The sequence below is a fragment of the Carassius auratus genome, chromosome 21, assembly GCF_003368295.1.
Source record: "Carassius auratus strain Wakin chromosome 21, ASM336829v1, whole genome shotgun sequence".
Taxonomy (NCBI): domain Eukaryota; kingdom Metazoa; phylum Chordata; class Actinopteri; order Cypriniformes; family Cyprinidae; genus Carassius; species Carassius auratus.
In genome coordinates, this window is record NC_039263.1 from 15,042,761 (window position 1) to 15,069,277 (window position 26,517).

Genomic DNA, 26,517 nt, shown 5'->3' on the forward strand with positions numbered 1-26,517 from the left:
ATAAACACCATTTTTACCAGCTGCATGTTTTCCAAACCCATGAACATAACAACACGCTTTAGTTTGGGCAAGAAAGGCCCATTTGTGAAGGATCTCATAATATCTTGCCATCTCAATTGGATACTTTCATGGTTTCAAATCACATTTGACAAGTAATGTTGGTCTTATTCCAGTACAGATGAAAAAAATACACCCTTGCTTTGGTTGTATTAACTTACATTCAAATGCAGAGTATGGCTTGGTATAAGTTTGTAAATTCAGTTCTCTGTTTGCCTGAAGGGTCGGCATTGCCTGGAGTTGGCAGATGCCTGAGCTCTCTTTTTCTCTCACTCACTCGAGCTGAATTGATAAACACATGCTTCATCCCAGCCAAAGCCAAGGCAAATGTTTTACACACCTGCTGAACAGAAATTGGAAACCTCCAGAGATCGTAACAGATCCAAATCTCAGCCTGAACTGGCCCTGTGTTTAACACGTGCTGTAAGTGCACTCTGAAAACCACTATATTTAGCACTTTGGCTCTTTTATGTTAGCTGACATAAGGTTTCGGAGACCTGTTAATCGCTAATGATAGGAGAAGCACCTCTGTTACTGGAACTCCTTGGACTTGGCTCAATGTCACCACATCTAGGTCCAAAAATATGCAGCGGTGCTTCTTCCCTTGGGGCCATTAAATAGCTGTCTAAGATGCGGCCCTGTCTATAGCTGCTCTCCAAGCAACCTTTCTGCAATGAAATATTCACAGCTGCTCCTGTGGTTTGGTCAACAAGCCACAGAGTCCTTTGGGGAAAGAGTGAAGTTGTGAAGCTGTGAAGGTCACAATATATATTTCAGCTTAAACCAACAAATGGGAATTCTGTCAGTGCTGCGCTCTGAATATGCATGATGCATCTGAATTGGTTTCTCCCTGCGAGAGCCAAATGACTCTGTGGCTCTTTCATGGGTCAACAGGGGATTGCAGACTCGTACAACAGGTATTTGTATTTATCGTCCTTGTTTATTTCTTTATTGATGTCTTAATGTAATAATTTTGTAGGCTAAACTGTACTTTGTAAATTAAGCACCATTTACAAAAACGGTTGGCATTGATAAAAGAATTATGATTTTTGGTTGCTAATGGTTCCATTAAAAAATTATTTTATAAATATTTGAAATAAATACTTGAATAATTGTGAGCTAATATCAATAGGCCTAACAATTATGTTTACATTTATTCTTGCAAAAGGTGAATTTTTGTCTTGTTAGAGGCCGCATAAATACATTTGAATAATTGGCCTTATATTAAACAAACTAAAATAATAAATAAATAAACTTGGTAGTCATATCTTTCATTTATTTTTTTTATAAAATGCTATCGACAAAACGCATACTGTTGTCGTATGTGCAACCAATCAGTAACTGAGGAAAACTGAAAGAGTTTTCTCCAAAATTACTTGTTAGATTAGTTGTTTAATTCACTGAAAACAACCTAATCAGTCTTACGGCAATCGCACTGGTTGCATTGTGGTTTTAATTCAATAAAAGAACCAATTTTTTCAGCAATCATATGTGCTGCTAGTTTCTGAATCACTGAAAAGAACCCGTTCATAAGAACCATTTGTTCGGGAATCGGACATAGTCTATTTCGCGCTATACAGATTCACTCGTGAACCAATGTTGTTTCTTTTGAACTAGGCTATTGCTGGAAACTCTTAAGTATTTGGTTCTCCGTGCTAAAGTACGTTAACGAGCGAACATCACGTGACTCAAAACTGAAACTGGTTCTCAGACATAGTCTTGAATCCATTTCGGTGTAATTGTACATGAAAAGATGTTTACGAAACACCCTAAATGACTTCTAAACAAACACATCAATACTCTAACTTGAAACATGAGAACTGCCTGGGAGAGTCCATGAGTCAACGTCATGTTCCCTCGCGAAAGACTATGATAAAAAGGTGAGACTTCAACCCGAACCTTCAAAGTTTTTATTTGCTAATTGCTGGAACTGTGCCGAAGGTTTGAGGGGGAAAAGCGTTAGGCCTACAGTAGAGATAATCAGAATCAGCCCATAATCTACTGCCAATATTTACATACACACCACATGCCCTTCACATTGACTCTTTGAAGTGAGTGGGCTAGTAGAGCAGAGTTTGATGATTGAAAGTTGCAGGGAAAGTTGAAAATGAGGCAAAAGGGCATTGAGTGTGGATATAGATTTATATGTGGGTTTTGATAACAGCTGAAATATAAACAAAAATGAATGTTTTCAATTCAGAGTACCAGACTTTTTGGGGCACAGATGAACTCAGCTTGAAAAGAATCTCAAAGCACAGAGTTCCTTCCACGACTGATACAAGGACAATATGTGTGGCAGTGACTGAAGACCTTCCTGAATGATTTTAGAGATGAGCTCATAGTTATAGTGTGTGGTTTCAATTATGGTATTTTATCATGTAAACAGTGACTGAGAAAATCACTAAAGCTGGTCGTTTTTGAAGGTACAGAAAATGAATTAACCTTATCACCCCTTCCCTTTATAAGTGCAGCAAGATCATTTGTTTTACAGATGTTTTTAACCGCTTGGAAGTGAATAAAAGAAGAAAATGAGCTTTTCTCAGCATCACAGACACAACTTCTGCAAGGTAAGGAGAAATATATTTATTTATTCATGTGTAACCGATAGAATAGCTTTTTAAAAGAAGAGCATACATGATAAAAAAAAATGTCCATTCAAAGTTTTTTTTTTTTTTTTTGGTCTGTTTTTCTTTAAATATTACATAAAATAAATAATTTATTCCAAAGCAGTCAGGTAAAGAATGAAGATATCAAATACAGTGGCTTTTGCATGTTAATAATGTTAGAGTTCTTTACGCTATGGTGCTAGCTTGACTAAATTCGGATGAAAGATGCGGGGTCTCCGTCTCTGCCTCTCAGCCTTGCACCTTGAGCAAGTGCTTCCGGTAAGCATAACTTTCAGTCCACTGAGTCGCAGAGTTTGAGAGTCTGTTAGAGTGTTTCTTATGAGTTAGTACAGCATAAATAACTGCATCCAAAGGTCACACACACAAATCCACACAAGCAATACACTCTGTGAAAGGTCTCTTCAGTTCATTCTGGGAGACTGCAATGTCCGATTCCTCTCTGTAGATTTTGGTCCAACCTTTCCTTTGCTAGAAAAGGATTTGGCTTAAAAAAAGTCCCATATTTTCCCTGGTGCCAATAACTTAAAAACAAATATGTGACAACAATCGGACTCAGTGAAAAGAAGTTCTCTTAGTTCCTTTACATAGTGCCTTCTCCAAACTGTCCAAAAATTCAAAGTCTTTCCTCAGTGCAGTTAAATGTTCCCTTTTGGTGGGGTTGTAGCTACACAATAGGAATGGGAAGAAAGTGTGTGGCTGTGTTTTTTCTCCGGGTCTTCTTGGCTCTCATCGGCTTCCCGTTGGCCATCAGGCCCACGAACATGGGCTTCTTCCGGTTCCTCCACTCTGCCGAGGCATAGGTGTTGTACCTGTTCTCCTCTATCCTCTCTATCAGCTTGCAGTCAACACCAAAATCTTTCTGAAAGAAGAAGACATACCTGAGTCAGTTTGAGATATCATATTTGGTCATGCAGTGCAGTTTGTTGATTTATTTAAAAAGTAATGAATGCAAACCAAATCAGTATTATAGTAAAAAAAAGTATTTCATGAAATGGATATAATATTATGCCATAATGTTGTGTTATTAAATGTACAGAATATTGTTATAATATAATATAAAATGTTGACCCATTAAAAGGAATAAATCCTTACATATTAATATAAAAATATTAAATTTTAATTCATATCTATTTTGGAATGGAATTAATTATTATGTTATAAACTGTGTCCACTAAATGTCCTCTCATATTAACATGAACAAAACTGCTTCCACGACTTTCAGAATTTTTTTTTCATACAATTAATATAATATTGTGTATCATTTTAATTATTTTAAATACAAAATATTGTTATGAATATTTCTGTATAATATTGACACATTAAAATGATCAATCTGTACATCTGTAACTGTTTTTTATTTTGGTTTAGAAATAATTTATATCATAGATGACCTGTCTCCACCACTATTTCCCCCTTTCACTCATAGCATCATCATAAGGATGGTTTTAATTCTACATTTTACTCTTTGAAATCACACACACACACTCACACATACACACACAAAAACTAATCTTTGTATTTTCATAATATAAACTGTAGCATATGTAACTTTATTGATATTTCTCTGAGAGGACAACAGAGGCACAGGCAATTGCATTTTAGGACTTTCCCCTTCCACTCTGTTGATACACTTCTGGGAAAAGTACGTCACTATTTTTGCCTGTTTCAGGTAACATTTGCCATTCATGAGAACGGATGAATGAGAGGCGATGGGGCTGGAGAGAACTCGGAACAAAGAGCGAGCAGGGGATTGTATAGCTGGATTGTGAATGGAAGAGAACACATGCATGAAGCCGTTTTGGAGAAGAGACTACAGTGTAAGGAAGAGGGCTTTCTCGGCTTACTTTTTCAAAGATGACAGAACTCTTTTGCTCAAGCCGACTTTTCCTGGGGGATTGTTTACAGGCAATGGAGTGGAACTGTCCTTTAAAACAACCCCGGGCTTTTTAAGTGCCCCGAGACATGAGAAATAGAGCAGGCTCTCTGACATCAAAGCCTCTGAGAAGGACCCAAGGGCTGAAGGATCTTTCTGGAAGCTTGTGAAGAGCTGAATTTCTATAAATAGTTTAGAAATTCTGAATGTTGTTTAACAGTTCCCGATAAGAAGGACGTCTTCGCTTGGACGGGATCACGAAACGTTATCATTATATGCTGTGGAGTCCAGTCATTAACTATAATTAAAAGAGAAATGAATAGAAAATGATGCTCACCGCCCCGTAGACCACCCCTTTCTTGTTAATTGCAAGGTAGTAATTGCTTTGAATCCCCTTGATGGCAACGATGCCCACATCCACAGACTTGATTTCGAGTGTACCTAGAAAACAAACGTAAACGTATAATTTACATAATGTCCACATTAAAACATTGGAGGTTTTAGAGTTTTCGGAATTATGCAAATACTTATTTTACATTAAACAGTGTGCACTGCTGGTTTCATATGAAACATGTAATTGCATAATGACATAGATTAAATGTAAGCCTGAAATTATAGAACAGGTAACAAATAAACATGTAAATATAGGTAAAAGCATCACAGAAATGAACTCCCTGAACTTTACCCACAATCCACCTCATAACCCCAGTGCTACAGTCAATTCTCCATCCTCCCATGCAGGAGTGCTTATGTTCAAAAGTGCTCATTTATGACATGAAAAGTCATATTTTGCTCTTTGTTGGAGTTTTTAGAGCTGAAAGGCATGCTGGCAGAGGTTTGTAGTCATTAGTGATTCAAGTTGTGGTAACCATTACTGTTTTGCCTTTTAAAAGGCAATTATGTAAACCCATAAAGCCATCACGCTTTAGATGGGATTAGTCCCAGACCAAAGCATGTCCTAGTAGCAAACAGGGCTATATGATCCTATGTTGTTTGTGTATGGGGTTAAAAGAGCTTTTGCCTGCAGCTTCTGGCCTTTGATGAACACGAGCAGTTCAGTTTACCTCGCTGCTTAAGTGAATTCAGTGCTTTTATCTGCAACTATTCAACAACACATCAAAACCGTAAAAAAAACAAGCTTCTAAAGCAAGTGAGCAGCTTACAAATCTGCTGGAAAGACCAGCATCAGCCTCCTCACTAGTTTAGGGTGATAAGTGCTGGTCTAGCTGGTGATGTATGGAATTACATTTGGTTCAATAAAACTGAACGTAACTTTTTTAGAAACTATCAACAATATGCCATTACAAAAGAAGAAAAACGCAATGAAAATAAAAAATAATGAACCCAGTCACACAAATTTAACAGGCTCTTCAAATATGCTTCATTCTTTGTTAGTTTTTCAAAGATTTGTTTTCGTGGATTCTGAATGCATTGACACAGATATTGCTTATGGTTCGCAGTTTTTTGTTTGGTGTTTTTGACACAAACCTCTCATGGGGGCGGGGTTAACAGTGATGTACTCTGACTGGATAGTGAGCTTTTGATGGACAGGTGCTCTTTGACCGGGAAGTACAGATGCCACTCAGTGGCGCCCATATTGGAAAGCCCTCGCTGTGATTTGTATTACTAAATATGTAAATAATATTTTACCTTTGATCGTCTCAGTCTATAAAGATGAGCTTTTGTCCTTCAAGGCAGCTTGAAGTAAGCTTGTGTTACTGAATGACAATAATAACCTGCAACAAACTGTAGCACACTGTAACATGAAAAACTTGTATCGATGTTATTGGTTACTTCCGTAACACAAGCCTTCTTCAACCCCACGAGAGGTTTGTGTCAAAACACCAAACGAAAAACTGCAAAGCACAAGCAAAATCTGTGGCAATGCATTCAGAATCCACAATTAGTGAAAACAAATCTTTGAAACACATCAACAAAGAATGAAATTTGAAGAGCTTGTTAAATTTGTGCGACGGAGTTCATTTTTTTCATCTTCATTGTGTTTTTCTTCTTTTGTAATGGCATATTTTGTATAGTTTCTGAAAAAGTTACGTTCAGTTTTATAAAGTTAGGTTCATTTTTATTGAACCAAATGTAATTCCATAGTGATGCAACACAGTTATGCCGATTGATTTAGGAAGTCATGCTGGTTAAGTTATTAACATTGACTTAATGACAGCTAAACAAAATGTCCAGTAACATATCCCACATGTTGCTTTTGTATGGTCTTAAATTCTGATCACAGAAAATATATACATTCACATTTTTTATGCTTTGTGTTCGGAGTTATGGTTAGAGTTTTGTGATGCAAAGGAATAAAACCCACACCTGTGGATCAGGAGCGCAAGCGCTGCTACAACAGGAGGATTTAGTGGATCTGAAGGCAGTTACTCCACATGGGCTCAGGTTGCAATCACCAAGAGAAGATGTAAGGAGACCTAGTCTTCCCTTGCCTCAGGGTCATGAGCAAGAGTGACAGAATAAAAGGTGGGGGCTCAGAGATGGGATCACAGACTTGGTAGGATTAAGGGGGAATAATCCATGATCAAAAAGTAATACAGTGGACAAAAGCAATGGAACGGCTACCCAAAATGGCACAAGGGCATATACATTTTGACCAGAAATCCCAAACACTTATCATGCAGTATGCGAGTGATATCATGTCATATGTGCAAACTACAAGTCATGTCTACAGTAAATTTGGTAGCTGCTCTTTAAAACGTGCTATGACAAAATAAAGCCTGAATCGTCTGGCAGAAAGCACCTGTTTACTTTCGGCTATTTGATGTGGTCTGTCAAACAAAAACACGCTGGAGTCTTTCTTTCTTTTTTATGACTCCCTCACGAGTCCCAGGAGTATTTCTCCTGTCTGCATTGAAGCTGAAATGCAGGTCTGCAACAAAAGGCTGGATTTACAAAACCAAAACATCTCGGAGGCATCTAAGCAACAGGTCTCTCTGCATGCTTTCTTCTTCCACATCATAAACATTTAAGATCGGCCCCTCTGTCATTTCAGATTTCTGCCAAATACCAGTTATTTAATGTGAGATTTGACCTAAAAACACAGAGAATTGTTTTAAGCCCAGTGTCTGAAGTGCAGTAAGCTCTAAAGAACATATTACATCAACATCAACATTCTGAAGACATTACCAAGAACAACAGCTGTGCGTGCAACAAGTCTGTTACGGTTTTATTTGGCTCATTAAAATGCGTATGCGCAGTCATGAAAGGGTTAAACCTCAACAAACCTCTACAGTAGTGGTTCTCAAACTTAATCAGTGACTGCAGAACACCTAACACCTCAAGTCTGAGACAAACCCCAATAACACGAAAACAATTACTTGCAGTTGTGAACAGCATACAATTTGCCAAGGCAACATTTCTAACTTTTATTGAAGCTTTAAATCTAATATTTATATTTTATTTGAATTCAGCTTTTTTTAATCTATTATTTATATTATTTGTATTTTTATTATAAACTTTATTTAAAAAAAAAAATCAAATAATAAAGGGCTTCTGCTACTACGTACTATTACTTGATGGTTATTAGTTACAAGCTATGTATTTTTTTATTCTTTATTTATTATTTTATGTCAGTCAATCAACTCACAGGCCTTATTTTTTATATTTTATATATGTATTATTTATTTTATATTATCAACCAGAAAATCTCACCTGGCCACTTGAAATCTCTCACACAACACAGTTTGAGGATGGCTGCTCTACAGACAGCTAAGTCTTGACTCATAAGAGCGTGATTACTTTTAAACAGTTTTCCTGGCAGACCCAATGTTTTGTTACTTCTATATCTCGGCGCTGGGGTATTCTGACAAACATGATTTCACTGCGTGCATTATTCAAAGCACTAGCCAAGGCATTCTCTTAAAAAAAGAGAGATAATTTTCTTCTTTTTTTTTTTTTGCAGTGCAACCTAATCCTCCAAGTATTCTTGTTTTACTCCACGTTAGGGCTCGGATTACTAAAACTCAAAAGCCTTAGCTTTTTAACAAGCCCAGCCCCACCCAACCCAAACCCTACCTGTGAGCGGCCATGTGTCTGTGACATTACACTGCCCATGGCCCAACGGTGGTCCAGAGTGCCCCATCATAGCCTGGCGTGATCTTCCCTCAGTAGACTAGGCTCTTGCTCCAGGCTCTGTAGGTGGCCGCCCCCCTTCCCGCTTAATAGCGTTCAATGCATTGGCAGGGTGACAGAACTCAGGTTATCGCATCTTGTGGTAATTACAAAAAAACCCCACAGCCTCGTGCAACCTGCATCACCACCAAAGCCTGCGAGAGAGTGAGAGACCCCCATCCCCTTCAAACGTGTTTGAAAACAACAATTTTTATCAGGCAGATGTACTTTTTCCTAACAGCGTTCCGACTGGATCGTTTCCAGACGTCAAAATAATAATCTTACTTGCACTCGGGAACCCTCAACTGCTTGTCAGCTTTCCACACCGGTGCAAAGACTGAAAAAGTCAAGTCATATATTACACCAGGGTACTTAATTGTCCTGGGAACATCGGACCGCCACGTCTCAGACACATGTCTTTTCAATGAACCCCCTGCCTACAGGACCATAAAGGGAAAAGGGTCCCCATTAAAAGGCATCTTTGCTGCTGACCCGTCAATGGCTTCTGATGACAGTGACTTGGACCTTTGATCTGGGCTCCACGGGCCCCTGGCTCCTGGGCACAGGGAGATCATTGGACAGGTCTGGGGGGCCAGTCTCATTATCCCATTCTAGCTCTGCTGAGATACACTGCAGAAAAAATAGTTTTTCAAGTAAATGTATCTTGATTTAAGAATGTTCCTAAATTTTTCTTAAAAACAAGACAATTTATTTTATTTTATTTTTTGCAGTGCAACTTTGGAAGAACTCAGACTAGAAGGACTGTTAAAAGTGTTTGTAAGCAGCCCTTTGCTTATTGTTTGTTGGATTGTATGGAGAAATGCAACATTTTTATGTTAAAAGCAACAAAAACAGTTCAGATGATGATAACCCGATGCTCTTGATCATGTACAAACAAAATCCATGAGGATTTTTTTTTTTAATTAGCCTTTCAAAATGGTTTACAGAAAGCATATGTGGCCTCTGTAGACAGACTCAGAATAACAGCTATACTTTTTTCAGAGCGGTGTTAAAAGCTTGGTGAAGAATGATGATTTTTCTTAAAACAATTTTGTTCATTTTTTCAGCACCTCATAAACAGGCTTTCTTTACTGATTTTCCTACTGAAATCTGCTAATAGAGCACGATGCAAACTCACTGGTAAAGAGAGTTATGCAATCTGTTCTCCCTCACATCCACCAGTTTATCTTCTGAGATCTTACAGTAACTTCCCTTGCACATCTGCCTCTAAATATCTGTCTTTAGGGGCCTAGATCCACATCCTTTGCCAAAACATAATGACCAGCCTGCTAAACCAAGCACACACTACGAGGTGCGAGAGTAGGAAGAAAAAGTCAAATGTTGCATTTTTGTATTACAATTGTAACAAAGTCTTCAACTGTGCACCCGAGAAACAGTAACTCTTTAAATGTGTGCATGCAGTATTCAGTCTTGTACTGTGCTTGGCCTAAAGAAAAACAAATGATTGTGTTTAAAAAGCTAAAAGGGACACATGATTTAAGGCCAGTGACTTGCCCTATGGATGATGTGTATTTAAATACATGATAACATTACGGTTCTCAAGGGCATATGGTTCAAATGTGCATGTCTTTAGTCTGAGCTTAAAACACAAGAACCAGCTCTATTTCATATTACGTAATGCATCCTCGGACAGTAGTGAAAACAGTAGTGCTGTTCTCCCGCTATAAATCTGTTCAAATGTGACTCATTGAAACAGCACATAAAGAAGAGAAAGTTAGAAAATGAGTATGCTACAATTCTTCTTTCTCTCTTCCAGTTGCTAGGCTCCATACTCAGAGCCCCTATATAATGGGCTGTCTTGAGATTTACCATACATAAACACATATTTTGTTTCACAGCAGAAAAAAAAAAAAGTTTTTGGAACAACATAAACGAGGGTAAACGATGACAGAATTTTAATTTGTGGATGAATCATTATCCCTAAACTCCTCACATATGTCATGTTATTTCAGAGCATCAGAGCATGTTAAGTATCATGTTTTTGTTTGACTAACTGTTCAGGCATTTGTTAACCACCCTGCACACTGTCAGAGGACTGAAGATTTTGTGCTCAGCTAATTTTTGATGACAGACAGATTTCCTCAGTGTTAGCATTGCCTGGGCAATGAAACCACTGAAACACTTTGCGCACATCCAACCATGCATGCATCATCCCAAACACATAACACAACATACCCAAACATCCAGACAACCTTCTGTGGTGGCAAACAGTTTCCAACCTCCTCCTAAAGAGAGAACACCAATCCTAATGGGAACTAATGCAAGACCACTCAAACTTCCTGTCACTTTGACAGGCCAGATGCATCTCTCTGCACACTGGTCCTCATCTCTCTTCAATGCTTTGATTCGCCAACCGCCGCCATCTGTTCGAGCACACATCGCTTAGGAATTCCCCTTGGAGCTTATGAGAAGATGTGTTTGAGGAAAGCTTCACCATGCTCTTCTTTGTCCAGAATTGTGGCATATCAAACACTTAACAGATTTCTAGGACACTGAAAGACCTTGCAAAGTCGTTCCCCCCAGTCTTTCCTGTTCAATGGCTTAAAAAACATGCATTTGTAGATATCACAGTTATCGTAACGAAACTCCCTGTACCTGGCTTCTTACTCCGTAAACTGCTCGATGATCACCTAAAAGCTTATAGTTTCCTGAAAACAGTTCCAAAACAATTGTCGTCTCACTGGTTTGTGGGCAAGTGTGCTTTTAGTCACTGTCTGTTGGCAATTAGACAGACCACAGCAGAAAATAGACAGTGCTGTTTCTCCCCAGAACATCTCATGGCACAAATGGTGCTCTGCTTTAGGTAATGGGGTCAGAGGTTAGGCATACATCTGGTCGTTCACTCCTCCAAGTTGAACTTTCAGAAGGGAAAAGCTGGATGTATTAACTAGATGAAGATGTTGAGCTGCTACTATAAAATATTCACATGTTGTGGGTATATCAGTTTTTAAAACATGGCCCTTTACCTCATTTTACATGTTAAAATGATAAAATACAAATTATGGCACGCACATTTTTAAAATCATACTATTTAAGCATGAAGTGCTAAAAACAACTTTCACAATAACTCATACATAATAGTTGTAGATCTGTGTGAGCATCTGTGTTAAAACATATTAGCTATTAAAATAAATGAGACACTATTTTTAATAAAATATTTAGAACATAAATTACCCTTCAAAAGTTCGGTGTCTGGAAGATGTTATAATGTTTTTGAAAGAAGTTTCTTATCTCCTCACTAAGGCTGCATTTTTAAATCATAAACACTATTATAAATAACTATTTTAACATATTTTAAAATGTAATTTACTCTAGTCATGGCAAAGCCAAATTTTCAGAAGCCATTACTCCAGTCTTCAGCATCACGTGACTCTTCAGAATGCATTGAATTGAATTATTGTACAGGTAGATGGAACAAACATAATAGAATAATGGACAGCTTATAAGTAAACATGTCAAAGCTAACAGCATGTTGCATTTTTGAGGGCCGTGTATCTTGTAGTGATCCTTAAAATGTCTTGTGAAAAGCTGCTTTATTATTTATGAATCTGACAGGAGAAAGTCTATGAGGATGAGCACAAACACTTCTGAGGAGTGCCATCCATGTGGCCAGGGCCAATAACATGTCATTTAAATTCATTCACACCAGTGAGTCATTTTACATTTGAGCTGTAAAGCAGGAGGCAACTGAATAAACCAATGTTATGATGAACATGCTGTCATGCAGATTATTCATCGGTGATCAGATATCATATGCAAATTATCACTAACTAGTAAGGCTGCACAATAAATCATTGTTTCAAAATGTTTTGTTTTCAACATGCTTTTTTGCAGTGGTTGGGCACAATGACCAATCACAGACATGTTTACTATGCACATGGATCCCACAAAGGCGTTTAATGCATCTATAGGCCTATCAGTGAGTAGTGAGTGAGAATACTTCACTTCGGTTCATGGTTTTTTTGTTGTTAGAACTTGCAAGATGCAATTTGTAAATAAAAGATTGCATAATTGTCTATATAAATAATAATAATAATAATTATGATAATTTATGATAGATGTAAACATGTAAATAATTTAATGTTAAATCAATAATATAATCTTCAAATAGAAGGGACATTTATGATTTTGTCATAATCATACGCATACTAACTAGAATTAGTGGATTATTTTCCATTTTGCCTCAGCAGACATGCCGAGAGCTGCTCGCAGTGATCTTGTTATTGTTCCTGATGAAAGATTTAATGTCACACCAGGCCAGCAAGCTGTGTCCTTCCATGCTAGTTTCTGAGAAACACTTGACAGGATAGGCTTGGTCATCTTTCCTTCTCATTAAAATAGCAAAACAAGTTTTATAAAAGGTAAACAGACAGAAGCTGATGGAACACAGAAGGAACAACAAGTTAATGAACATTAACATTCATCCAGCAAACAAAAGCAAGGGTTTGTTTGCTATATAATTGATAAGGTTCAGCCTAATGCATACAAAAAAACTAAACACCTGAAATAAACAGAGTCATTTATATTCTCTGATGAAGAAATACAATCTTCAAGTGTGCCACTCTGACCAAAGCTAATGGAGTTTGGCCTGGAAACACCTCATTAGACCAGCAATAATCTGTATTCTTAATTGAGCCCTATTAGATTAAACTGACCCCAAATGGAGTGAGAGACGTATAATGAATGCTGGCCTGACCCTTGTTTGATCTGCTGCCCAAGAGCTGACACAATAATTGGAAAGACCCCTGCACTTTAGACCTTACGATTCAACCAGTAGTTGAACTCTGATCGGACAAATCCCCTCAATCAAAGCTGTCAAAGACTAATGATCCTCATTAACAATTTCCTCCGGCCATGCCAACAGCAGAGGTTTTGCGCTTGTGACGATACTGACTTTTTCATCAGCGCCATGTGATAAACACAAAACAATTGCGCAGAAGAATGAAAAGGCAAACAAGGAAACAGGAAAAGAAAGATTGAACTCCGGCCGGTCCGTTCGAGAGCTTTTAGATCACAGTGAGCTTGTTGTTAGGCTCGCTCAATACACCGAGGACAGCTCCGAGTTCCAGCATGAGGTGCCGTTTCCAAAAATGTCTTGGGGGAGACACAATGTGACAAAAGTGATACTGAGCTGATGGATTCTGAAAGGAAATCAAACAATATGGGTGGGATAGGATTTCAAGCTGCACATAGACAGGTCTTTTGTGGACTTGAAAACTAAAGAAGGCTCGACTTGAGAACTCAAACATGGACAAAGAGACTCTCTGACTGGGAGTTTGAATCTGGGAAATGTAACAATCTATCATACTTAGGCTCTCTGCAAATATTTTTCCACATCAAATATGCAAAACAAATATTGGCCCTCTCATAAAATACGGGCTTTTGATTTACTGCAAGTGTTTACGGGGGTGTAAATGTACATTTTGCGTCAAGGTATGACATTTTATATGTGCATTGCTGGAAAATAGGCTACATTAATGTCTCATTAAAATAAAATGTCATTTCTTCTACTTTATGCCCTTCCAAAAGTATATCCTGTAACTCATCCAAAACAGAAAAACTACTGACCTTAAGTAAATCTGACTGTTAATTTCAATATAATGCAAAGTGTGCTTTGCATAAACAATAAATGTGGAATTTAAAAATATATTTATAAAAATTGTGTTTGATGGCTCGGATATTTTCCCTCTTGATAAAATTCAGCTCTATTCAAACACAGGGCCTTCAAACACAAAGATAATTGTTGACATGACGTCAGTCTATATACAATAACACGCCATGCTGTTCATGGGAATATTCTTTTTGTTAACTCAAGAGAAATATTATACCGCAAAAGGGACTGGTTCCTTTTAAGATGCCAGTGGCTCCAACTGGAGTAAAATCTTTTGAGGATGTTTTGATGTTTCAAGTACATGATGATACATAACATAGCAAGCCACTAATTTCTGCCCTTTTTACGGGCATTTGCGGCAACAACAATGGTCTCTGATTACAGAATAAATCAAGCAAACACACTTGTTGTAAACGCAGCACACTAACATTTCACCGTGCTGCTGTTTTAAAGCAAGGGACACAGGGAACACTGCTGCTACCTTGTGGGCACCAGAGGCCGAATTCAATTATAGTGCCTGCAAAAAAAGCAGGGAAAGCGGACGGATGGCAGATGTCCAGTCTGTTTTAGAAAAATTATCCATTCACCAACAAGTGTTTCCCCATTGCTATGCCTCCTGCAGACATTTCAGATATATCAGCACTGAAACGAGAAGTGAATCCCCACTGTAACTCAGTGCATCTGCCCGGAACATTATTAGCAGTATGCTTCATTCCTAAGGGTCAATGTGGGAGCTAACAAGGACAGTGCATTTTTTTTTTACATGTGGTAAGCGAGTGGTGGGAATCTTTTAACATGTACAGAGTTCACTGGCATACGGAAAAGTACAAAAACATGGCATATGATTTGTAGATTTTGTCATTTTTAACAGACATGATAGATATAAATGTATACTTGTTTTCTATTTAAAAAAGCTAGAGCATTAATAAATATAAATGTAAACGTTCAATGTCTAAAACACTGGACCTAACAGTGTCCAGCTTTCTGGACAAACTCTTTGAAGGAAGTTGAAAGCCTTCCAGAACTCTTCAAGCCTGGTCTTGGATTTATTAAGAGACTTTCTGCGCAACACATTTAAGAGGCAGTTTGGCTAATTGAAATACCCACAGCCATGTCTTGCGAAGTTCCAGCACACCATAGTCTAAAAAAGCAGAGCAGCATGCACATGGGACACATATGTCAAAGACTTTTTTATTAGCGGCAATGTGTGTGCAACCTACTAACGAAAAAGTGCAGAAGGAAATTTGGGAGTGTGGTGACCAGGTGCTTCGAGCTCCCTGCCGGGTGTCTGGACATGCCACAAAGTGTAAAGTTAAAATTCTTCTGATTATTTATGAATGAACAGGATAACACTTTCAACAGAAAAAAGAATCACCTGTCATGTGCTTGAAATTAATAAAATATTAAAGTAAGCCATTTGTTGTAGCGACTAGGGAGTTATGACAGCAGTAATAAAAATAACTGATGGACTGCGTGATGTTCAGAAGTAACTTCCAACAGTTTGCACATTTTACAGAAAAGAAAGGCTCCCCTAGTAATTTCAAATTGGTTTCAGGAAACCTGCTATGAATAAATCTGCACTCTGAAACCTAAAGACCAACATTAGAGCCGACTACCTCAAAGCCCGACTTCACACACAGCAGCTCGTGCTCACCAACATCAGGTAAGGTTTATACTATCTGCTGGATGTTTGACTGCAAAATCAAAGGAGGCAGGAAATAAGCAGTGCCGTTTCTTCTATGGGACCCACATGTGAAAGGAAAGAGGGGAAAAAGGGCATTACTCACTGTACGGATCGTCCTTGCTTTTGGTGCCGTTGACTTCTCCATTCTTATCGATCCTGAGAAAGAACTTCTGGTAGGAGAAGAGTTTCCTCTTGCGCACGTCCCCCGTGAGGTGGTTGTAGCTGCGCACATGCCGCCCGACCACGGCAGACAACGAGGAGTTGGTGCCCCTCGGGGCACGTACGACCCTGTGGGTGTCATGGCAGGCCACAGGCAGAGCTAAACACAGGAACAGGAGCAGCAGCGGCAGGGAAAGGCAGGACAGACGGAACCAGGCTGAGGCACCCTTAGTCACTTTCCATTTGCACATTGTCCTGGAGCTCGGAAGACTGGGAAGAGCCTCACAGAAAGGTACATGCTGAAGAGCTGGCCGGGAGAAAGGGTGATACCAGGAGGTGAAGCCCAGTGACGCGTCCGTGGCGGTAGTGTCTGCTTGCGCTGCTCAGGCTGGATCCGGATCTCTTCGTGTCCAGAAGGAATGTGTCAACATCCATAACTCAAAAAACCTCCTCAGGGAACCGCTTCACCTCCTCCTGCTCTCCCACGTACAATCCACTGAAGAACCCCCTGTTCTGTTGGACTGGGGGGAACGAGGACAGCAAGAGGCAAAGAAAATGTTCTAGAGAAGAATGGCGAAACGACCCGAATGCAACAGGCCAGCGAATCTGTTCTCGATGAAACGAGGGGAATCCACAGTAGGAAAAAAAACCTGTAATCCCTGCTGTGTCCAGCTCTCTCAGTGTCCCTCTGATTAAAAGTGGGTTTCCTTTCTGCTCACCACTGAAGTGCTGAGAGGATCCTGAGGTAGAGCAGACTGAGCTCTGACACTCCTCTCACCTTATTTATTTGGTTCAGGGCCCCAGATGTAATCTCTTTAGCTAATAGGGAGACTATGAAAAGCAGTCGGCTTTGAAGATCCGTGTGTGCGTGTGCAAGTTTTGCTTGCATGTGTGCGTCAGAATGAGAGGCAACGAGGGGCATTTTTCCTCGCCCCTCTCCTATCTGTCTCACTCTGTTTCTCCCAATTGCCTCACCCACTCTCAGTGTCTCCCTCTCTCTCACTGCCCCTCCCACCCTGTTCCCTCCCATCTGGGCTGGGAGCCCCATGCGTCGACCCGTACAGGTCTCCTCCGGCTAACTGCTTCACCCCCCCCCCAGTGGCATGTGAGCCTTATCAGGGACACCTGGATCTGATTGCCGCTTTTCCCCTCATTTACCGCCGTCCTCATCAGTCTTCTGTCTTACAGTAGGAATAACAAGACTCAGATGCACCTGAACTGTTTGTACCTTCAATACACATTCGGAATCAGTTTATAGCAGCCTAATTAAGTCTTAAAGCCATAAAACTACATTTAATGGGCATTTACAACAACGAAAAGAGACATCAGTGCTGTCGTGGGATAGAGCTCACCCTGAAAACAATCTCGATCTCGAGACTGGTTTGTGTGTTGTTTAATTTCCTCTTCATATTATCCAACAGAATCCGTATCTCCGCTTTTCTCCTCTTGTTTGACATCCCTCTCTGTTTTTCTGTGGAAAAATCGAGCCAAATTCAACATCTGCCAAGTAAATATCATTCATATCATATTTGGGCACATCTTCAGTCCTGAATTCCAACCTGTAGTGCAGCCGAGAGCCAAGACAGTTAATACTTTAAACAAGGTGTGAGAAGCACATTTCTGGAATTATGTGAGGGGGTGTCTTAAAGGAAAACATTTATTTATTGAAATTCTCAGGTGATCTTGCGTAACCATTTCATGACAGACTTACCCTATGTCAAAAGAGCTGTTGGAGTTGCGAAGAAGCGAGGAAGTCGAACACTAACCAGGGGAGACGTTTACTCATTATGGGTGGGGGGAAGGGCTACAAAAGAAGAGGGAAAAGAAACATGTGTTAGTGCGAATAAACCTGTGCCCAAGGCATTTGAATGCATTCATAAAACAATATTATTTTCTGTTAATATAATTTGTAGGAAATGTCTTCAAAGCTTTGTTAACAAACATTTCCAATGTGCTCAATTGAAACAATTGATCTTTTGCCCATTTCATTTATAGTTTACTTAGTATCTCACAATTGTTTTGGCACAAAACATTGCTTGGCAAATCACTGTTATTATATTCTATAGTACTATTTCTAACATTTTCATCATTGCAAAGATGTGGGATGCTGTGTCTGGGGTTAAAACACAACTTCGCTGGCACTGGTTCCCTCTAGTGAGACAAACTTAAACAACAGGAGAACACCCGAAACCCTAGACTAATCCTCTCAAAAGCTCATGTCTGAAGATGAATGGCGGTTTTCAATCTAAGGTGTTTTTCCACTCGCCATAACCCTCACGAGCTCCATCTACCCCAGTGCCGGTCTAACCCGGTGTCCGCGGTCCTCAGAAGTGTTAGTTCAGCACTTAATCTCACGTCTCCCTGCAAACACCTTGGTCTTATCACACACTTCCTTTGTCAGACATTTCCTGCCAACACTAGGGACAAGGATCCAATCAGGAGAATGGGATCTCTGGGAACTCTGATTATTACAACACACGTAATTGATTTTTAAAGAGGAACTCAATGTTCTTCTGGTTTCTAGTGAATGCCGGACCACCATGGAACAGGTGCTAGATGATAAAAGAACTTTTGTAATAAAGTATGTTTTATACTTTTGTACAAAAGTTTTTGATAAAAGTATGTTCTAATATTTGCTAATTAACCTGTTAAAACTAATTCATGTCTGTGAAATATATCTCAAAATTATTATCATAATATTATTATATCATAACCTTAATATTATATATATATATATATATATATATATATATATATATATATATATATATATATATATATATATATATATATATAAATCTAATACACCAAATAACGTTGTCTGCTTTAGTGCAGGGTTGGTTATCCCACTCATTTGAATCATAGATTATATGTTGATTTTGAAAAATAAATGTCAGTAAAAATCTGCTGACCAAGTTTTCCTTTTTTGTCATCTCAAATAATCATTATCATATTAAAGCAAAGACTCTGGGGCTACAGAATGCCATTCACAGAGATAACCTATCTATGGGGGGATTTGTGAAAGCAGCGAATATGAGACAGCCAGATGATTTTTCCCAGCCAGCCTCTGCCACTGAATGTCCTGCAGTGTTTCTCATTGTTTGCTGCCCCATAAGAGATAGCCAAGAGAGCCTGAGAAAACTAAAAAAACTGCACTATTTAACGGAATTCAATCTGTCCCAACAGATTTGAATCGCTAACTTACATGTCTGAGTGTAGATTCTATCTGGCTAATGAGGGGCCTGAATCCTTCTCTGTTACTTCAAAGGGGTGAAATTCTACCTTTCATGCAGCGAGGACCTTTGCCTGGGCTCTCGCTCTCTCTCAGGTGTGTCACTGTGCAAGCTAAAAGAGAGGGTTTCAGGCAGAGAACTTCCAAAGGGTTGTTTGTTCCTAAGTTCTATGTTGAAAGCTAAATATGGGTAAATACACTGGCCAGTTTCAAAGCCTACATTTATCTTACTCTCATTTAATCCAAGATTTTCTTAAAGATTAATTTACAAGCCAACCACAATATTTAAGAGGAAACTCCAATACCGTTCTTGCATTTCTATGCAGGAATGACATTGGGCCCCTAAGCTTGCTACCAATAAGGCAATACGGTATCTTGCTTTCAAATAGTATGCACTACAAAAAGTTGGTGTAATTCACATCTGCTACAAGTGACGCCACCACAATGGGAAATGTTTAACACCTCTGACAGCCTTCAATGTGAGAGTAATTTGCCCTAATTTTCTAACTAGTTAAAGTTTCCCACTTTTAAAACCAAACGAAGATTTCTGTTGAATGCTATATGCTACTGAATGTGCAACAACTTCAAATTTGACTAAAGTTGTGATTTTATTAATGCATTTGATTTTACATTTCAGTGAATCTGAAAATCTGTATCATTTCCAACCAGGTCAGTTAGTGTTAAAGTTTCTGCAAGGTCTTTAACACTAGGATCAAGACCCTTAGTTGTCATTGTACTCATATGTGTGTGACATTGACCTCTGAGCATTTGAACCTGTGACCTGCCACAATCCCCAAGCTCATTCAATAGCATTAAGTGATCAGTACCCCCAAGACAAAGACTCCAGTTGCCTGGTGTTGAAATTTGCATTAGGTATGTGTTCACTAATGGTAAATAATGCATTGGTTAGATTAGTTTTCGTTTCAGGGAAAGCGAAGTGGGATGAATAAATGATAACACAATCTATCTGAATCGCTCTAGCGACAACTCAGGTGTGTAAGGTCCTCAGCTCTGGACAATGCAATATTTAAGGCAATGCTACGATGAGGAAAAAAAGTTAATGAGTAGGAAAGAAAAATAGGGCAAGGTTTTTGTTCGAGTAGGGTCATACAAAACATCTTATTTCAAATAAATGTTGTACATATTGCAGATAGTGTAAACAGATATTTACTGAAATGATAATCTTTGTTGAAGTAATGTGTTGTATCTGTATACTCTCATGAAGCCCCTCAGGGGTTTTTCATTCAGATGATTTTTTCAGTTGGCCTCAGGTGTCAGTAGGGCATTTTATCAGGTGTTTTAACTCTCAGTGAAAGATATGAAGTGTATGGAGAGGAAGTGAGGAAATGAGGCCCAGGTGGATTTAAGTAGGAGGAGACTACAAACGAAAATATTCCCAGGCCCTTTAGGATAAAGTAATCTCCCTCTAGTCAGACCCCACTGAAAATGATAAATTCGGAGTGTGTAAGGGAATTTAGATTCTTTATCTTATTTTTAAAGTCTTGCTAATGGGGTTTTGCTTCTAGCATGTATAAGTAACGTATAACCGATATTTCTGAAGTACTGTTAGGAGTTGTTGGAAGAGGGTGAGCAATCCACAGTCATCCAGGGGTCACAAAAAGTAGAGCCAAGTAATGACACGAGTGGCTAATTGACGGGATGACACCAGAAGTACCTTTGCCCTCCCCGAGCAGAAGGTGGAGGTTGAATGTCACACTTGAACTGGTGTCAGTGTGTGCAGGATCACTTTATCAATGACTGCCTCGGGTTACAGAGCATTACTACAGACACATTAACATATGTTCTTACCCTTGTACTAAACCAAACACACACACACACGCACACACACACACACACACACACACACACACACACACACACACACACACACACACACACACACACACACACACACACACAAAATCAGTCCTTAAAAAAGCCAATGAATAATACTAATAAATATATAAACCAAATTTACATTGTAACAATATATAGAATAAATGTATTTATTTGTATTTCTATTAAAGAAATAATATTTAAACTTTTTCCATATTCCAAATTTTTCAAACAATGAAACTAATTATTGTATTAATATTAATTATTTTTATTATAATAGAAAGAAATTACATAAAAAATATGGAAAAGTGGAAAAATAAATTTTTGAAAAATATTTTTTCCAAATTGTATTTATTGTTATTATTATTAGATGATAGTTTATAAAAGTGATATATAAAAATATAAAACATTCAATGATGATAACATTCATAATTAACAATATAATTTATAATTTAAAATATTATACTTGTATTACTAAAATATATTTTACAGTTTATTTTACATTGTTGTTAATATTGTTAATAAAGAAATACAAATAAATATAAAACATGCGATGATAATAATAATGTTTACAATTAATTATGAACAATAATAATAATTATTATTATTATTATTATAGTTGCTGTTGTTGTTATTGTTATTCATAATTAAATTAATTTCCAGGGAACAACGTGATAGCTTGAATGCACTTTAAGTTACCAAATACGGTTCATACATACACATTTCAGTCTTGACATTTTTATGCAGTAATAGTTGCTAAAATACGATGTTATCCAAAAAAATTCATCACTTGAGTGTCCAACTCCAAAAACACCTGATGAAACCACACTACGAAATATCAGACATTCCACTGTTTTCATACCAGACATGTCCAACAAACACATCCTGTCCAGTACACATATTGCGGTGCACATATACCCTGTTCCCCCCTTAATATATCAAAGAGTGCCTTCCACCTGTTGCTCCAGTTTGATATCTCCTCAACAGTTTATGTGACCATAGAAGCAAAAAGAAAGATGCTCTGGAACATTGTATTCATGCAGAGAGCACAACAGAGGGAAAACGTGTGTCCAGTTTACCCTCCGGCCGCTGTGAAACACAACACTGTATATTCCATTACAACGGTATTCTTTTTTCCCAATTACTCTTAAATGCTGAGGCCAGGTGACAGTGTGCTTACACTGGTTCAGAGCAAACTAACAGTTAAAAAAAATTGTAATTGGGCTGATTGGATAGGATAAAATGTATTAATCCCCAAATGGAAATTTATATATAATCGCAGCAGCACACACCACACAAGAACAAAAAAAAAAAAAGGAAATATAATTTTCCAAACTCCACCTGCTCATCAAATCTGTGCTATATATAGTGCTATAAAATCTTCAAAACTGTGCAGCTGTAATCAAGGAAGTTATAATTTACCATTGAAACAACTGTAACCGCAGCATTCAAACGTGGCTTCATTTTCCCAATCTGCTTGGACCTCAGTGATTGTGGCGTGCAGCTATATTTTGATACTGATTCAGACCATATACCACACATATCCTCCACTAAATATATCTTCTCGTGATGAGCGAGATAAGAAGAGGACAAGTTCTCCATATGGCGCAAATATCCTTTGATGGTCATACGTATGCCACATGTCACTCCTCTATGGAATGAACCGACAGACACGAACCACACAGGACTGAAGCAGAGAGCCATGAAACCATAATGAGTGTAAAGAGACATCAACACATGTTAATTACTAAAGCAAGTTCCTCATCTCTAATGTGGGAAGGGGGTAGATCCTACCAAGCCACCAAAAAAACAATAAGACGAAGTCATAAAGTTGATAACTTCCTCATTAATTTCACATTAATCGGACAAGTTCCTCATGAGATGAATTATGAGTCAAGAATATCTGATATCAGATGCTGTGCACATATATTGATATCGATGAGTGATTCTAACAAAGCTCGAGTCAGAAGGTCTCCTGCGGTGTTCTCACCCAAAACATCCTCTTAACTGAGAAACAAGCTTGACAAAAAAAACTCACTATTCTGCTAATAGACTGTAATTAACCTGTTTGCTCATGTCTTGGTTTGGTCCGTCTTAGTCATACGTTCTCATCCAGGTAGAAGGGTCTCAAATGAGCATCTACTGGTCACAAGAATCAAAGCATGCCTGACTCTTAAAGAATGTGAACGAAGATGAAAGCAGCTGTAAAGTTTTATGATTCTCACCAAGCGCATGCACGTTTTCAACACCATGTCACACGTAGAGATTTCAGATTCACAGCTACAGTGAAGTAAAAGTTATAAAAACATATGAATAGTGAAACTGAACTGACACATTCAGTTTGCAAATCCAAAAAGAAAATTCTGTATTTGTTAACATAAGCTGTACTAATGTATTTTTTTCAATCGAAGTCAAAAGGGAAAATGTTGTCCGTTCATTGTAATTGAATGGAAAAGTGCAAACCAAATTTTCATTTTTTTATGAAATTTCCTTGTAATGAATAACACACCAGTACAACAGTCAGCCCTGTCCCAGAGAAATCATCTCAGGCATGTCTGCAGGCTTTGGTCACACCATTAAATTCAAACTATTGTTCTGGATTCCTCTCATGCCTCTTGTACAGTATTTCTTCTACAGTGCATTCAGGAGATTTGCTTTTGTCTGAAATAATAAAAACACAGCGAACACTCATCGTCAGCATTTCCATTCCAACTGCACTTTCAACACATTAGCAGCCTTCTCACATTAAAATACTAGAGTTATGAGGAATATTTGCATTAGTAGAAAAAGTTATTATGCAATATATCTGTCCTTTAAACACAAAATATTGGAAATAAAATATGTGAGTGTGCTGATATTCCTGAAAAATAAAGCTTAAAAACTATCAAGAATTGTACTAGCTTGTCAAAAGGATGATAATATGCAGAAAATAATGCAGACTATATTGTCTAATTAATATCGTTTATTTTATTAATATATTTTTACAATTTAAATTGTTTTAAATTGTTTTATATTTTCAAATATATGTTTAAGTGGCTTCACACACTGAGCTAATAAATGAGACAGTGGCCTCTCCGGATGAGAATAACTTTATAGACAATAAATGTTAACCCACTTGGAGTAAATGATCTAAAGCCATGGGAAACAACTGATGCTGAAGCAGAGAAGGTCTCATGTTATGAGATACTATTACAGCACACTTGTAAGACTCAGAAATCACAACCACAAGCAGAGCTGCTTTCATACCTAAAAAATGGTGAGAGTGCCAGCTGCTTCACCTACACAGAAACTGTAAAGCACAGACCTCTATTTCTGGAGGAAAACAGCATTCTGGTTGCTGGACTGTCTCAGACAGACAGGATTGTTACTCATCCAGACAGGCCTTTACTCCCAGAGCGCTGTAAACATTACTCTAAAGGCTCCCTCAATCTCATCCCGCCCCAGTGTTGACATTCTCTACCTGCTACTGTCAAAGAAGAGCCTTCAGCACAACCTGCCACTCATATGCTGAAGTATAATGAACCACTGTCTGTGAGATCTTCATGAGAGCATCGGGAGATAGAAGCTGCAGATAGATTTCCATTGTTCTGCGCATCTGTGACTCACTTTCCAAACTTCACCTCCTCGGTGTGCATTTGTTCTGTCACTTTACAAAGCTGAGGGTTTATGGCTCCTGCGACCTGTGCTCATCATGTCAGTGAATCCACACAGACTGACCGGTGGACAACCACACCGGTGTTATCGTTGGTAAAACTTTACAATAACTTCTCATTTGTTAACGTTAGTTATTAGTTAATGTGCCAACAATGAGCAATACACAGTATATATTTAAAGCATTTAGTAATCTTTGTTCATGTTTGTTAATAAAAATACAGTTGTTCATTGTTTGTTCACAGGGCATTAACTAAGGTGAACTTGTTGAAATGTTGAAATTATTGGTAACAAATTAAACATTAATGGAAAGTTGTGCATTATCATTAAACCTTGAATTAAAACTATTAAAAATAATGTTTGTTCATTAAATAAAACCAAAACTAAATATATAAAAAAATATTTTTAGAACAAAATGACAAATGACTGAATATACAAATGACTGAGCACATAAAATCACAAAAACTTAAAATAAATACAATAAAAAAAAATAAAAGCTTTATTCAAATCTAAAATATGAATAAACATTAGAATATATAAATAACAGTAGACCACAAGTGTATAGTACTGTTACTCAATTGCTAAAAATGGCTTTGTTCTCTGTCTAAAGGCTTAAAATATCATATTTGGGTAGGCTTCTTCATTTGCTTCTACATCAAGTTGGTTGAAAGGGTTCAAATTAACTCGGGACTATCTCACCCAAAAATCTGTCATCACCATCAAGATGTGCCAAAAATGACTTCCTCTCTTCCTTCCATTGAGATTTTCAGTGAATGGCTTAAATTTAAACTGTTCCTCTAGCATAACATTATGGTGAATAAATAATGACCGAATCCTAATGTTTGTGTGAACTATTCCTAACCTGCAAAAGATGAATATGTTGAATCCAGCCATTTGCTTTCAATGAAACTAGATTTAATTTGTTGTTGATTTCTCACACTACAAATATGCAACAAATTGTCTCTATAAAAGTGAGGTTAGACTTTTGCTTGCTGTGAGAAACACAAACAAGAAACCAGCAAACCTCAAAACCACTTAGTGAAGAATGAACCAAGATTACGGTCATTTAGCAGTGAGTGTTTGGTTGAACACCTGACTGTTGACTTACACTGGGGGGCAATAAAACTGACCAGCAGATAATACTGCCTAATGTGATTATAGTAATATGATTTACAAATCCTTGTATAGAGCTGAAAGCTTAAAAATGCCCAAAATTCCAAAAGAGTGATGATCTGCCTCATTATCTTAAAAACGGGTGGGATGTTCACTAAGGGAAATTGAAACAAGATGAACAAAGCATGGCATACTTACAGAGTGAAAAGACATTGAGCATCGACATTAATATTTCAGAGCCATAAAGGTTGGATTTCATCTGTCGGGAGGTGCTGTCAGAAAACTGAGCACAGCCTGTAAGACACAAGCAGAACCTGATTTTACCAAGTGAGACATGTTGTGGTCCCTGGAACAACATTGAGATTAACCAATCAGATTTGAAGAACCAGTTTATAGATTTTGTGAAGTTTATGCTTAAAATCACTGTTTGGTGCTTGCAGATCAGTGTCATTCATCTATCATTTCCTCTGATTTTAGGGATTACTCATGGTTAAGGTTAGGTTTAGGTGTAGGGATATG

At 38.0% G+C, this 26,517-nt stretch overlaps 1 protein-coding gene and 1 long non-coding RNA gene across 2 annotated transcripts; both read right to left on the reverse strand.

Annotated features, from left to right (window-relative positions):
- Nucleotides 1–2,625: 2,625 nt before the first annotated feature.
- LOC113038654 (fibroblast growth factor 10-like) lies at nucleotides 2,626–17,200 on the reverse strand. The gene is made up of 3 exons (XM_026196249.1): nucleotides 16,111–17,200; nucleotides 4,895–4,998; nucleotides 2,626–3,543 (listed from the first exon to the last, which is right to left on the reverse strand). Exons 1-3 carry the CDS (start codon nucleotides 16,415–16,417, stop codon nucleotides 3,349–3,351), a joined length of 606 nt encoding a protein of 201 aa, XP_026052034.1. The 5' UTR covers nucleotides 16,418–17,200; the 3' UTR covers nucleotides 2,626–3,348.
- Nucleotides 17,201–17,289: 89 nt separating this feature from the next.
- Nucleotides 17,290–26,293, reverse strand: LOC113038662 (uncharacterized). The gene is made up of 3 exons (XR_003274804.1): nucleotides 26,197–26,293; nucleotides 17,878–17,970; nucleotides 17,290–17,637 (listed from the first exon to the last, which is right to left on the reverse strand). It is a non-coding gene; the product is annotated as an uncharacterized LOC113038662 (long non-coding RNA).
- Nucleotides 26,294–26,517: the final 224 nt, after the last annotated feature.